Genomic DNA, 16279 nt, shown 5'->3' on the forward strand with positions numbered 1-16279 from the left:
GTTTTCTTTTTCTTTCTTCTGTGTTATGCAGGCATATTCTGACCTGGTAAGAAAAATATTTCAACATACCAGGCAGCAATTGTAAAATAAAGTAGAGATTTAATTGTGTCTAACATGCACTCATTGTTTTACTTATTTGTGTGTACTCTGCGATTAATGGTCTGGTGCACAGTTTATGTTTTATCTCTTTTTGAAATGTAGTTTTTCCAGAGTTTTTCTGAATGATCTTCAAGGGCACATTTGTTAAGCCCTGGGCATAGATCTCAATTAGCAAGCATTTGTATGGCATTTTATGTTTTACACAGTCAGCAGTAGTAGACAACAGGGAAGTTTAATCCGTTTTAATCAGTTGATATTTCATCTAGGGGCCATGACAACACCCTGTAAGCAGAAGAGTGTAATTCACTTACACTCAAGAGAATCAGCCCACAATTACAGAAATTGATTTACTGGACTTCCAGCCTCAATACAGTTTGACGATCTGCTTTATTATGCAGCATAAATCTGCTCTCCAAATGTAATTTCAACTAAAATTACTTTTTAATTTCAGGGATTGCCACCTTGGTATTCTGGCTTTGTAGCACTGTTCGCAGCACTTTCTAGTATTACTCAATATATAAATGCTTGTTACTGCTGGAATTCAAGCCTGTGATGTGCCAGTCACACTGATATTTCAGAATCGGGTGCTTTAATATAATGAGTTACTTTAGCAGCCTAGGAAGACCAAAAACTATGAGTAACAAAAATTAATAGAGTAGGTTTAGTTGAATAACATATAGCAGGTCTGGAAAAATGAGATTTTCTGCACTCACTTCGGCAGTGTGTATTGTGGCCGTTTATCTTATTCTAATCAAGACTGACTGTGTCACATGCCTGAACTAGTAGCATTTTCTTCATTTTTCCATCTGACCGACGAGTCATTATAGATATCTCTGATATAATTTATAATTTAGTATTCTTTAGTTCTATTGGTTCATATGTAATTTACAAAGTAAAAAACTTATAAGTGAGTAAGTCGGCGAGTGTGTCTTTGTATGCATTTTCAATATATCTATGTATACAAATTTATAATATATATAAATTATAATATATTATATTTATATATATATATCACCTACTGGCGGTCGCCAGTAGGTAGTTATAGTTAGGACATAGTTTTCATAGGAAAAGCGTTTTTTCTTTTGCCAATATCTTTGGTGCCGTTTGACGGATCTTCGTGAAATTTTCAAAACTAATGGCCCGCTCAGGTCAGCTCGCATCTTGAAAGTTTCGGGGTGATTCGTCAAGCGGGGGCTGAGAAAAAAGGGGGTCCCAAAACATGTTTTCCCCATGTTAATTTCCATAGGAGAAATTGGAACAGGCTACATCCCGAACTGCTGAACAGAATTACACCACATTTGGCAAAAAGGTAGCACTTGGTTCAGAAAGAGACCTTTTTTTTAAATGGTGTAAATCCATTCAGTAGTTCCTGAGAAATTAAAAAAAGAAAAATATCGATATCCGAGCACCCTCCCGTGCATGAGATTCACTCTGATTGGCTGCCACCACTCTAATCCAGAATGTGTTGGCAGGCATCTTGTGACTCGGTAACCGAGTCACAAGAAAAGAGTAAAAAAAAAGGTGAAAAACAAGAAAAGTGGGCAGGGTAGAAACACCCTGAACCACTAGGCCTGCTCACCTGCTTACCTCCAGTAAGTGCCTCAGAGCTGTGTTGCAGAGAGGTGTAAAAAGGGGCGTGGCCTCTGAACACCTCTCTGCAACGCAGCTCCCTGGCACATACTGGAGGTACCTGGTGGGCTAGTTGGCTCTTTGGGACCCTCAGTATTGAAGGGGAATTAATTCCCCAACTTACAACTCGCCAGGGGGCGCGTTTGCACAGTGGTGAAGAAAGGGGGCGGGGCCTGAGGTAACATGTGTGCAAACACGCCCTGTGGCTCGTTTTAAGTTGGGGAATTAATTCCTCTTCAATCCTGAGGGTCCCTGAGGTACAACTAGCCCACCAGGTACCTCCAGTATGCACCAGGGAGCTGCGTTGCAGAGAGGTGTTCAGAGGCCACGCCCCTTTTTACAACACTCTGCAGCGCAGCTCCGTGGCGCAGAGCCCGCGCTTTGTTTTTTTATTTTCACGGATACTCCGCGCATCCCGCGATTTAAAAAATATAGATATATATTTTGGGGGCCCTGAGCAGGCCTAGGGGGTCAGGGTGTTTCTACCCTGCCCCCTTTTCCTGTTTGCCACATTTGTTTTTCGGTTTTCTTCTGCCTCTGTTCTACCGAGGCACAAAATGGCTGCCAACTGTTCCTGGTTTGGAGTGTTGACAGCCAATTAACATGAAGCTCGTGATCGGGAGGGTGCGCACAGGGTGCGCGCAGTGTGCGCGCAGGGTGTGCGGATCCACCGTGCCTCTAGATATCACTGTCTTTATTTCTTAATTTCTCAGAAACTACTGAACAGATTTACACCATTTGAAAAAAGGGCGCTTTCTGAACCAAGGGCTACCTTTTTGCAAAATTTGGTGTAATTCGATTCAGCAGTTCAGGCTGTAGCAGTGTCTAAAATTTCCTATGGGAAATAACATGTGGAAAATGTGTTTTGGGACCCTCCTTTTTTCTTGGCCTCCGCTTGATGAATCACCCCCAAACTTTCAGGATAGGAGCTGACCGGAATGGGCCATTAGTTTGGAAAATTTTGCGAAGATTTGTCAACCGGTGCCAAAGTTATTGGGAATAGAATGTTACAATTTTTCTATGGCCAATAGGTCCTAACTATAACTAAATAAATATATATATATATATATATATATATATATATATATATATATATATATATATATATATATATATATATATATATTATCTACTGGCGGTCGGCAGTAGATAGTTATAGTTAGGACCGTGTTTCCATAGGAAATCTCAAAATTCTAGTTTGAATAACTTTGGCGCCGGTTGATGAATCTTCGAGAAATTTTCAAAACTAATGGGGCGCTCCGCTCAGCTCCTACCCTGAAAGTCTCGGGGGGATTCGTCAAGCGGGAGCCGAGAAAAAAGGGGGGTCCCAAAACGCATTTTCCCCATGCATTTTCCCATAGGACCTTTAGTCGAAGGTACAGCCCGAACGGCTGAACAGAATTACTTGAAATTTGGCAGAGAGGTAGTCCTCAGGTCAGGGATGTGCCTTTTGCATATATGGAGTCAATCTGTTCAGTAGTTCCTGAGAAAATTGCAGTTAAAAGCACATACATATCTATAGCCGCGCACCGTGCGCGCACCCTAACGTGCGCGAGCGTAATTTTGATTGGTTGTTACATGTCAGTCAATATTCGAATCGGTCGAAATCAGGAAGTGTCGGCCGCCATTTTGTTTGTTTTCAGTGCGAGAGTGGAAAAGGAAGGTGGCGAACGTGAAAAGGGGGCAGGGTAGAGAGAGGGCAGAAAAAAACATTTAATTTTTTTTTACAAAAATCGCGGAGGTGCGCGCACGGCGCGCGCACGGTGAAAAACCATTAAAAAAAAAAAATTTAATACGTAGTTTATTGAAACAAATATATCTAAAAAAAATTATAATACATACATAACTTAACATTTAAAGAACCGTACAAATTCAGTGAAAAAAAACAATGGGTTCCACACGTGTTAGTTAGGAATTAGCGTTGAAAAATCCTTGAAAATTCACTTAAAAAACCATAGGTTTCACACATGTTATAGTTAGGTGGATATTTCACTCGTAAAAAACCAATGAAATTCCCCCGTTATAGTTAGTTGAGATAACTATAACTCGCGCGACCGCCACTCTATCACAAGGATGATGTCATCAGTGATGTCATGAGTGATGCCACTGACCATGTCATGAGTGATGTAATATGTGACGTCATGAGCAGAGGATTGCGGGCGCTCGAGTTATAGTTATCTCAACTAACTATAACGGGGGAATTTCATTGTTTTTTTACGAGTGAAATATCCACCTAACTATAACATGTGTGAAACCTATGGTTTTTTAAGTGAATATATATATATATGATGCTTTGGTACGTATTTTAAGAATATTAGTGTGAAACAATATTTCTTTTTTGATATTTTTGTACTTACCATTATAAATATAGGAAAACAATATTTTTGTTATCAATATTTTTGACACAATGTTTCTGTATATCGATATTGTTGTGATGAATATTATGTCAGTGATCTGTGTTGTGTTGAGGTTGTTGTGTTGCATTATGTTTTGTCTTGCCCAGTTATGTTTTAACTGTGTAATACTGTACTTTGTACATGTTATAGTATTCACTTATGTAGTTTATTTTAGATAATACAGCAAATGATGCTACGTTTCCAGCCAACAGCAGTACATGCCTTAAACGTTCCTGTGACAAGGACCAATTTACCACCGTTTAATGTGGTATAATAGTGATGCCCCATCTCTTCAACTATTTAAGGCTTCCGTCAGCCCCAAAGTCTGAAGAGACAGTCTCTTGATTTAGAGCCCCCACTGCTCACTGTATGTGGTTATGGCCCTATATTTTCAAATCCTCCTCTCACTTAGATGCAAGATAAACAAAAGTTCTCATTAGAGGGAGGTTGGAGATGAATGTGGTGCCACTGGGACTCGAGTGAAAAACAAGAGGTGGGGCCAACTATGGTTCTCATTCAAGGATCTCCTCATTTATGAAGAAGGAATAATATTCCCTGGGGGAATGAGTTTAACTTTACCAGGCAGATCCAGCAGTTGGCAAACACCCAGTGATCTACGCACTGTACTGACTCATCATGAATGAACAGGCCATGTTTGCTATCTTTTATATAGAAATATATATATTGTCAAAACAGTGCAGGGCTCAAAAAAGCGTGAAGCCCAGGGAAGAAAGCGTGACTGCCTCAACCGTGATGACCCTCGAAGGGAAAGGTGTAGTGATGAGAGGAAACAGGGGAACAGTAACTGGTATCTGACCTTCTAGTGTTTCTGGTCATTTATTTAAGTAATCATGTTAGAGAAGTAATTCAGTGAGAAGCTTTTTTTTGTCAAGGGATTGTTTCAGAGTTAAAAAAAAAGCACCATTGTAATCAGTGGCGGTCTGTGCAGGTAAGCGCAGTGAGGCGGGGTGGGGGTGCAGGCAGGCGGGAGGGAGGGGGGAAGTCGACTGAGACGGAATAGGAAAAATTAAATAAATAAATGCTATATCGTCGCCTGTCTACTTCCCCCCACCGCCCCATGCTTACCTGCAAGGACCGCCACTGATTGTGATAGACATCATTCCATCATCTCTGACTAGGGAACTCGGAAGGACATGAGTTGTCTGTTTCTTTTTCATGGTTTGTTCTGAGGACACACAAAGGGGGTCAACTCAGCAATTGAGGACCCTAGAATAAGAGATGCAATTGAAATGTTACAGATGAAAAACAAGTGCCAAGAGGCTATGTTTGTGGTTAAAAGTGGCTTACAAATGCTTTATAAATAGGATAACCTGGTATAACATAACATGTCATACAGTAATAAAATAGCATAACATAACAACGTAACGTAACATCTCTCTGGTTAGGAAGATTTCCAGCTACCTTTTTTAAACAATGTCCACCAAGGTGCAATTCTAACCAACGTTTACCACTTACACTTTTAGAAATAAAATGACTTGCCTACCAAGTGGAACTTACGGTTTGGAATTAATTCCAGCGAATCTTATAGTATATTTGGCACTTATATTCAGGACATTCATTTGATTGGCATATTCCCAAATAAGGCATGGGACTGCAACCATTATAGGACAAAGGACAATTTAATTTAAAGGTGAGTGGTTGGCCATTATCAGGTACTGCGTACGAAAATTTGATTTGGTTGATATGGCAGCCCATGATCCTGATTGGAATTCCTTTCGCACACAGGCAACATCGTGATGTGAACAATGCCAGTTTTGAAATTTGAAAATCGACAAATGAAAATTGACTTGCCCATGAAGTTTGCCAAAGAGTTGGCGAGTTAAAAATTAATGACTGTCTGGTATGTGTGATTACAATGTACCTGTAAAATCCTTCCAATGGCTTTTGTTGTGTCTTTTTCATTAGAACCCGCTCCACCTACAACTTCCCATTGAAAGCTCACTGAGCTCCCATGCTGACGTCACATTTTCTATCCTGGAAATGAACAACTGGTGCAATTTCAGCCTGATGCTGTGCCAAGAAGAGTGGAACATCACTGACTTTCTCAGCCTCACCCAGAACCATTCCAATTTTCATCTGGGAGCGGTGATAAATATCACCGGCAACCTGACCACTAAGAATGAGCTACTGGACTACCTGCAGTTTCACCTGGAGAGCATCAAAGACACCTCCTCCACCATTGTCATGTACGGCTGCGACATGGAGAACACAAGGCGGATCTTTGAGACTGCCACAGAGTTTGGGGTCATGCTGCCCGAGTTTCATTGGATTCTGGGAGATTCACAGAACGTTGAGGAGCTGAGGACGGAAGGCTTGCCCTTAGGCCTCATCGCACATGGGAAAACCACGGAGACATTTTTTGAGCACTTTGTACAGGATGCAATGGAGTTGGTTGCCCGGGCGGTGGCAACTGCTACACATATCCAGCCAGAGCTGGCCCTCATTCCAGGAACAATGAATTGTATGGACAGGGATGAACGGAGCCTCACTTCGGGCCAGTATTTAGCAAGGTAGGAATCCATTGCATTATTTATTGCCATTGGAAACTGTGATTGTATTAGAAAATCAATATCCTATTTAAAATGCATGAAACAATGTAAACGAAAGATACATTGAAGCAGTGGTTAATTTGAGCCGTGGTTTCTGGTTCTCAGCACCAGCACTTAATCACCGGTGATTTTCATGAGCACAAGTTAAGGACACATTCATTTATGGTGAGCAGGGTGAGATTAACTGATTTGCCAAGAATCACATGCTTTTGAGCTGACGCCGAGACACAAACCTGGTTCCCCAGCACCGAAGTCTGCCGCTCTGACCATTATGCCACATCCTTTCCCCACTTTCATGGTTAATAGTTGGTTCTGTTTTAGGTGGTGCTAACAGGAAAAATAGGCTGGTGCAAGCTGCCTCCTGACGAGATCTCTGGCACTTGTTTTTTTTTTTACAAATTAACCACTGCATTAAATTGCAAGTTATGGAGTCTATATCCAGCTCCTTGAAGCAGTGGCAGTCTGTGAACTGTAAAAGTGGTGAGGCAAAAATGCCCATCTAGAGTTGAACCAAGCATGCCATACTTTCTCCTGGTGGCTTCCAAATATTATTTAAAAAACGAGGCCATCTTCATCTTTCCCTTCTTCTTTCGACTTGCCATCTGCTCCTTTCATATTTGTGACACGTATTAGCAATTGCTCTCTGACGCGGCCGGCCCACATTGGGTTGTAGGCGACTTGCTGTGTGATCTGCTTGCCATAATGTTCAGTTGTGCCTATTAATGCTGCCAATCGACTGTCTATCTACTCCACGCGGCCGGCCCACTACATAGGGTTGTAGGCGATACGCTGTGTTCACGAGCAGTCCCCTCCTGGTTTTTTTGTGCAAAATAAACAGTTTGAACCAAAAAAAAAACAAGGCCAAAAGTTGCATTTTGAATCACACTTGTCACATACATTAGCTAAAATTCCAGAGATTCTGATGGGGCACATCAATTTCTCTAATATTTTTTTAATGTGGAAGGTAAGCATTACCATCCTCGTTTGTTGAAAGCTCATCGCCTCAAAAAAAACTTTAGGAGAACAGTTGAAAAAATTGTTTTCTTTAGCACAATTTCCCTTGAAATTGGGTAAAGAGGTTGAGGAGAAAGTGTAACATTTGCATTTGCATTCTTATTTTTTTAAAATGTCTACAGGCCGTGCTTTAAATGCAGGAAAAAGTAGTACAGGTTTTCACCCAAAGAAATAACCTGCGGATGACTGGTATAAATCTTAGTAAAATTGTCCGCTGCAGAGATGCAATTGAAATCAATAAGGTACATGTTCTCAAGTTGTTAATGTGCCTACTGCAAATTGTGTTTTACTCTGAAAGCCACAGTTTACATTGCCTGCAGGCCAGCTCAGGGATTAAAAGCGATCACTACACAGATCTGCTTGTAACCTGTAGCTAGCACATCCCAGTCTCAATAATATAACTCACATCCTTAGCGTGATTCAACCCAACCTTCATAACATACATTTGAATCCTCTTAGGCCTTCCACCCTTTTAGGGTCGGCAAAGTGAATAAACTGAAATATAGTCACACTAATAATGTATTTTGAATTGGGAATTAGTGATAGTCCTAGCTGCCAAAAAGACAATTGTGATGACACCCACCCCATAGGAAGTGTGTTAGGAGGGGGTCATCTAAACATTGTTACTGTTCCATACCACCACATTTTTCATGGCGTTAAGAGAGAGTAAATACTGGTCATTCGGCCTCCCACTCTAAATCTGGCAGGAAGTCGAATAGCCAATCCTTTCACAGCCCTTGCTCCATCGGGGCATCAGAGAATTAGGTAAGCAACGGAGACAGAGTAGTCTCCCCATTGCTGACATTATTAAGGTACGCCTGTCTGTAAATAAGGTGGGCTATTTGGTGGATAGGGTACTTCTTTGCCTCTCCCTCAAATTCTAAATCAGCCCCTATGTGCTTCGAAGGTCCTTTGTGTTACAGTGTTTCATACTTACAACCTATAGAGGTGTCCCATTGGGAGTGGGCTGCTATTATTTGAAGGTCCAGGTGAGATAGGATGTTAGTGATAAGGTAAAGGGTGTTCTTCAATGAGTCAAAGTGGCTTTCGATTATTTCCTTTTTCTGGACACTGCTTCCTGTGGAGGCTGGTGTTATTGATTTGTCCTGAAATAATCTTCTATGAAGAATCCGATCATAATGTGACTTGACCAGGAAAGGAAATGATGGTTGGGTAGCCAGAGCTTGGGTTTTTAGGGGAACAGGCAGTTCAAGTATCATCCTTCAATGTGTGTTGTTTGAAAAACTTTTGTCCTTCTGAGTCAAGTTTCTTTAAAATTTGCATAATGCTTTCAGCATAGGCGGCAAAGGGATCATTGACTCAGATTAGGATTTCCTAAATTAAAGGTTGTTTTCAAATTGAGCTTTTGATTACAAGAGCTCCAGTGTGCAGTGTGATACTTTTCACACCCCATAAAATTCAACAACGAGATGCTTAAACTTTATCAGGTGCAGAACTTTATCAGGTTCTCCGATGACCCGATGGAGTAAGGGCTGTGGAAGGATTGGCCATTCAGCCACCTGCCCGATTTAGAGTGGACTTTCAAAGGGACAGTATTTACTCACTCAGAATGCCATGAAAAATGTGGTTTTAAGAGACAGTAAAAACGTTTAAATGACCCCCCCACACACCTCCCTTGGGACAGGTGTCATTTGTTTTTATATTCTCTAAAACAAAATCCCACTTTGGGATTTTGTTTTTGAACATATAAAAATGTAGATTCAGATTTTCAAATGAGCTTAGCACACTAAAATCTGCACGTCCAGTATTTTACCGCTTGGAAGCATCAAAAGGGTTGAGCTGCTGAAATGTACATGGGGAAAAACTGCAGGGTTGCGAGGTTACCCGCTATACCCATACTTTTGGTATCCCAGGTAACAGAAATTACCAGACATATAGTTATCCTAGGCACTCAGAATCAAGGAGGATGTGTTTTACATAGTTGGGAATATATCCTACAGAGGAAGAAAGCTAGTTGTTTGGGGGTGGAGTTTCTGCTTATGTAGTGAGGTCATGCTAGTGATGTATTTCATTAGCAGATTTGCAGGTCATGGAATCTCTTTCATCTCATCCTGGTCTCTTTTTTGTCAGTCTGTGAAACAGGGCCCAGATTTAATCAAATTTGACGCAGCTCAATGCAGCAAACAACTTGCTTCGCTGTGACAAATGGAAAGAGCAGGGCAATGCAGGCATCCTTGCGCCAAGGTGCAAAGATGCCTGCGTTACAGGCAGGATTCTCTTTGTGCAGGAAGGGACACTTTCCTGCACAAAACAAACAATCCTCAGAGGCATTTTCCTCTTTCTACATGTGATACAGAATGCATTAGACTAGAAAGAGGAAATAGCTAGGAGAAATAAAGAGAAGTTAAGACCTCGTTATCTGGTGGGATGGTGTACCATTTGAAGTATTCCCAGGTTAACTATTCTAAGTAAATCTGGGAATGCACCAAAATCTTTGGGTGGATTTGTGGGAACACCCATAATCTACCCCTGGAATGACTTACCAACGCAGAGTAATGCAAGGCAGTGATTTGTGTTACTCTAAATTTACCACAAGGTGGCTTTGCGTGGCACCGTAAATCTCACTGAAGCTCTTGCGCTGCCTTGTGCCACCTTGCATGATGCAGTGGCAAGGGCATAACAAATCTGGACCCAAATCTAAGTGAAAAGATGAGAACAGGTAGGTGGTTCTAGTAGCGCATTGTGGAGTTAGACCTTATACTGTTGGGCATACCCACAAATGAGTGGCAATGCAAGCCCCACAGTGGTAAGTACTGCTCCGACACATTCAAATTTAACAGTAGTGTAATTGAATATGCAGTATGGTATTGAAATAAATTCTGAATGTGGACACTCAATTATTGCCTTCAGCGGGCATCTGGTCCTGTCACCTGGAGAGCAGCTAAGTTAACAAGTATACAGTATCTACGCGCTCCAGTTGAGTGATTCCCCAACACTGCCCACCTACCGTACTAAACATATGTTGAGACTATTTGTGAATATGAGACTTTCCATATGGGTACTGTGTGCAGCTATGCTCCACAGATTTTCTAATGATGCCCCTGTTGTACATGGAATGTGTTTCTACGAAATGTGATTATAATGATTTTTCCAAGAATGCAAACAACCTTTACCTTATTCTTCTGTCTTCCTCTTTCTTTCCTCAAAAATTCCATTAGAAAGTGGCAGCATCCCTCAGACGATCATAGATACATCTAGATTGAAAGGAGCATTCCTTCTGTAACTCCCTAATTTAACTTGTTTTTAACTTTGCTGGAATTCTAGGAGCTCATTTAAGAGCATCTATCTGGCATACTAACAGAGGGGCCAAGCTTTTTATGTTAGCTAGGGCTGAGCTCCCACGCTATGGGGCATTTTAACAAGGGCTTATCTCCACCAGATCATCCCTTATTTTGATGTTCTGCTAGCGATAACCCCTTTCACCTTATTTACAAGGTGGCGTGAAGCCACTTAACGTGGCTTAATGCCACCTTGTAAATAATGCCCCTCTCACGCAGCACTAAGCATAAAAGGGGCGGGCAATTAGTGTTTGCAGTGGGCGTTCTGCTGTAACATTCATTGCTTTTTTACGCTGCCCCTATTTACAAGGCTGGCATAAATATGGGTCAGTGCCAAAAATAAGACCGGGGAAAAACTGGCGCAACTAAGAGAAATGACTAATTTCTCCTAATTTTTGCTGTTTCTATGTGTGGTGCAATCTGCATCAAACAAAGAAAGAGCAAATCGCCATTAGTTATTGTTCATGTGCAGGAAAAGACACCTTCCTGCACATAAACAATCATTCAATAATGATGACTTGCAACTTCTGTATGTGTTGTATTCTGCAGCACACATAGAAGTTACAAATCGCCATTAGTGATTGTTTATGTGCAGCAAGGGACACCTTCTTGCACATGAACAATCATTCTCTGCAACGCAGGTGGTGCGAGAGTGCCTGTGTTGGCGCTAAGCAGATAAGTGTAGTGCCAGCGCTAGTGGAAACTCAGGTGTGCACTGTATTATTGTACATATGGTGCAGCCCTGCGTTTTCAGAATGTCGAAGCTTGGCGTTATCAATTGTGGCGTAACACAGCCCTCCGCCATTCTGTTGTAAATATGCCCTTCTCAAAGAAACCTCAATTGGATAAACGTATAATTAACCCATCGGGCTGCAAAGGGGTTAAATAGAAGACAAACAGTGTAAAAGCAATGATCGAAAGTGCCTGTTGGAGATAAAACAACTAGCCATTGTCAACAAGTTACTTAACTGCTCAATAAGAAGGGCAGATAGCATTATTAATATATTTTTTTAATCAAAACTGTCTACTGTAGGGCAGCACCACACTAAAATGCTCAGTAGCGGGCCAAAGAATGCCAAGAGAAAAAATAAGAAAACAACGGCTCTGGCATAAAGTCGATCAACTTGGTAAGAGCATTCACTGGCTCTGTTGTACTTTTGCAGGTTTTCTGGTTACTATGCTCACACTGCAGTGAAGGAACTAAGAGCCAGATATACGACCCTTCCATTTGCAACTCGTAAATTGCGTCATTTTGCGACTCGCAAACTGGAATTTACAACTGTGTCTCAGACACTGTTTGCGATTCCTAATGCGGTCGCAAATTGCCTGCCTCATTAATATTCCTGGGGCAGGTTGCAATTTGTGACTCATTGGGAATGGCTAGCACTCCCAGGGATGGTGGCCTGCTGGGATCAGGAGACCACCATGTCTGTGGCTGCTTTTTGAATAAAGCATTTTTTTTTTAAATGCAGCCTGTTTTCCTCAAAGGTAAAAGGGATGCATTTAAAAAAGAAAAATGAAACATTTCTGTTTCATTTTTAAAGAGTAGGCAATGACCCTGAGACCACTGCCTGCTCTTTAAAATATTATTGCTACCAATCACAATGGGGAAGGGGTGCCAGGGGACCAGTTCCGGCTTGTGAGTGGCTCACCACCTTTTTGAAATGGGTGGTAAACTGCAGGTGTTTTGCGACCACAATTGCGGTCGGAAAACAATCGTACATTGAAGTATTACTCGCTATTAGGAGGGGATGCCCTTGGCATGTCCCTTCCCAATAGTGAGTCGCAAATCCTATTTTGCGAGTTGGTAATAGGTTACAGAGTCACAAAATAGGGTTTGTACATGGGGTCGCAAACGGGCCGATATCCCATTTGCAACCGCAAAAAAGGTCGTACATCTGGCCCAAGGTTTCAGTATGCCAAGTTTGGACCACTAATTTGCAGTTTATGTCAGATTATTACCAATTACTGTGAAACTTATCCCAGTGCCAGGACTGCACTGAAACTCCAATTGAGGTTTGTGCCTCTCCTGGCTCCAGTTACTAAGGCCAGGAATGCAGTGGAAGGCTCAAACCAGCAGGTTGCAAGCGCTTCTTTCTCCACTGCCACAGTATTGTCAGGTGAGACCTTTCAAGGTTTTGTTTTGAGAGCATGGGATTCACTCAGCAGGTTGCACACACTATAGCAGTCTGTAGACTCCATGGGACATTGATATCAATTTGCGATTTTGCATTTCCAGCTCTGGTGCAAGCCCTAGATATCAGGAACCCAGGAATTAATCAGAACAACCTTTCCACATTTTAATAGAAGGAGAAGTCTTCCGTACTACTTTGTTTCCCCAACGTGGGGGCCACCTTGGAATTTTAACGTGTCTAGGTAGCATCACGTTAGGGATATACTTCACCTAATCCCTAACTGTCCGTAATGTGATCCAAACCCCTCTATCACTACACTGTGATGTCAGCAAATGCTTCTGGGATGCGCACCATGAAAACAAACGCTCACAGCCTACTTTCTCCCTCAGTTAAGATGCTCTTGAAAGCAAGACATCTCCCTTAGTCAGTCATTGCTCCAATGAGACTTCAGTAGGCGAACAACAGGCAATAATCCTGTTGCCTCAACAGACAGAAATTGAAAAACAAACAAAAGTAAGTTGCTAAACAATATGTCAACCTACATCCCATGTTGTACCATATACCCACGGGCTCCTGATCCATAATCACACCTCAGTGATGGAAGTTATTTTGCAAGCAGGAATTCACATTCCTCTGAAAGAACATTTACATGTCTTAATTAAATTCTCCGTCCAGACACAAGTGTCAGTTGTGTTTATTCCTTTGGTATCAGAAAAGAGTAGAAAAAAACATTAAATATGCAAGTTACCTCTTCCTGTTCAGATATCTTAATTCGTTTTCCGCATTTGCTAATTTTATTAATAAATGTATGATATTTTCTAAATGAAGTTAACAGCTGCCACCTTTCAATAGTTGGTAATCTTGGGAACATTAGCTTAACACTAACACATATCGGACTGGCACATGGAAGACAAGTGGGAGGGAAGGAGAAAAGCTGTCTGTTATAATATTATTGGGCAGGCTCAGCCAGGCAGAGACTGCTATGACATAGTAATGTTCTAATGACATGGTTAACATTCCCCTTTTGAGCTGTTGGTATTTTCGGTGTAACTACGCAATCACAAGGAGATGATGGACAGAGAGCTGAAACTTTTCAGACACTCACCCCCAGTCCCAGATCTGGGTTGAATCCATCATCGCTCTTTAGCTCACTTCGCCACCTCAGTTCAGGCCCAGCTATATGCAAATCTGTCTTGACCCTGTTCTTCTTTCGAACAGTCCAGCCTGAACTGCCAAGCGGGTCCCCGCTGACCCGAAAACAAGAATCCTGGGACCGGTTTCGGGGTAACACCCCTCATCAGCCAGGCTAGCTTGAATCCAGTGGCAAAGTGAGCATGGGACCCACGTCAGGACATACACTGCCAACTTAGGGAAAACAAAGCAAACACAAGGAGATGATGGATGGAGTGCTAAAGCTTCTCAGACACTCACCCCCAGACTGCTGTGACATGGATGTATGTCGTTACAACGCACACTTTTACAACGCATGCACTTACAACGCATTTTTTACAACGCAACATCCACTACAACGCATTCCATTACATAGCATGACACTACAACGCATTTTAAAAAACTACCTTTACAACGCATTCCATTACATCGCATACTACCTTTACAACGCATACCATTACAACGCATAATTTTAAATTGCATTTAAGGTAAGTGTTGGATAGTATAGGGGTAAAAATTACTATTCTAACTCCAGGGGGTGCAACAGTAGGGTAAGTGTTGGATAGTATAGGGGTAAAAATTACTATTCTAACTCCAGGGGGTGCAACAGTAGGGTAAGTGTTGGATAGTGTAGTGTAATATTATGCGTTGTAATGGTATGCATTGTAAAGGTAGTATGCGATGTAATGGAATGCGTTGTAAAGGTAGTTTTTAAAAATGCGTTGTAGTGTCATGCTATGTAATGGAATGCGTTGTAGTGGATGTTGCGTTGTAAAAAATGCGTTGTAAGTGTAGTGCGTTGTAAAAGTTGCGTTGTAAAGGTTGTTCCCCCTGTGACATAGTAATGTTCTAATGACATAGTTAACATTCCGCGTTTGAGCGGTTGGTGTTTTCATTTTAACTACGCCTGGCTGTGACAGTTAGGTGGTTCCTGTCTCTTATCAATAAGGCTGGGAAACACACACAGGGCACGATGTAACACCAAAAGCATACTCACACTCTATGTACAACCCTCCCCTTCCGATGCATATTACAAATGATACAGGGGAAAACAAGTTACAGCCCTCAAACCAACAAGGTGTGTAACTCTACTCATTTCCTTGAGCAACATTGCTGACAAAGCATTAATCCCACATGTAACCCCTCAAATAACTAGGAGTTCTTTTTTGTCTCACTGTTGCTCTTGAAGCTTCATACCAACAGTTCCACAAAATGTAAAGCTTCCGAAAACAAGAGGTTATACTGTGATTAGATGGAATTTCTTGCAGACAGTCAGTAGCGCACTTCTGTTTGTCTAGGCTTTCTTCATTTTCAAGTTGTTTTATCAGTATTTGACCTACGGCACTGTGCCTAGCCTTCCACTAAGGCATTCTTCTAGATCACCTGTAACTTTATTGTTGATCATGTTTGAACGTGGCATTTTCGTTGCCATGGATTCTGAGCATCCCTTTACTGTATGTGAGGCGCAGTTGCAGGTGAAGACCATTAGACTGCTCTCCCACGCAAAGGGACAGGAAAGAAAGACTTCGAAACTGCTGCTGCTATGGAAAGAGAAGAGGTACTTCTATCGCACTGAAGTATACAGAAAATAATTTTTTGGGCAACTTTTTTTGTGTCATTAATGAATTATCATGCATCATGTAGAAGTTGCAACTGTGACATATATCAGTAATGCAAATGTACCTCCTTGCCCACACAGGGGATTACCTTATGCCTACTGAGGTACGCCCAGTTGTCCTCTACAATAGTTTAGATGTTGACAATGCATACACTGCACAGTAGATAGGTTATCACTTTAACACAAGAGTAGGGATCAACATTCTTGAAGTGGGCTATTTCAAAGGGTCCCTGTAACTAAGTACCAAGCAAGCCTTTATAGTTGCGCACCTTTATTTGTAGAGACGCGCACCTTTATTTGCATAGACGTTCTGCTGCCCCACGCCTGTATTTACCTTTAAGTTTGTTTT

At 41.7% G+C, this 16279-nt stretch overlaps 1 protein-coding gene across 1 annotated transcript in view; it reads left to right on the forward strand.

The window, feature by feature from the left end:
• The window catches only part of GRIN3A (glutamate ionotropic receptor NMDA type subunit 3A), a 567581-nt gene that overhangs the window by 162550 nt on the left and 388752 nt on the right, over window positions 1-16279 (forward strand). Inside the window, exon 2 of the mRNA XM_085641297.1 lies at window positions 6051-6655. Within this exon, the coding sequence (XP_085497423.1) occupies window positions 6051-6655 (605 nt within the window). The remainder of the gene's footprint in view (window positions 1-6050; window positions 6656-16279) is intronic.

The sequence above is a fragment of the Triturus cristatus genome, chromosome 2_2, assembly GCF_964204655.1.
Source record: "Triturus cristatus chromosome 2_2, aTriCri1.1, whole genome shotgun sequence".
In the NCBI taxonomy this organism is placed as follows: domain Eukaryota; kingdom Metazoa; phylum Chordata; class Amphibia; order Caudata; family Salamandridae; genus Triturus; species Triturus cristatus.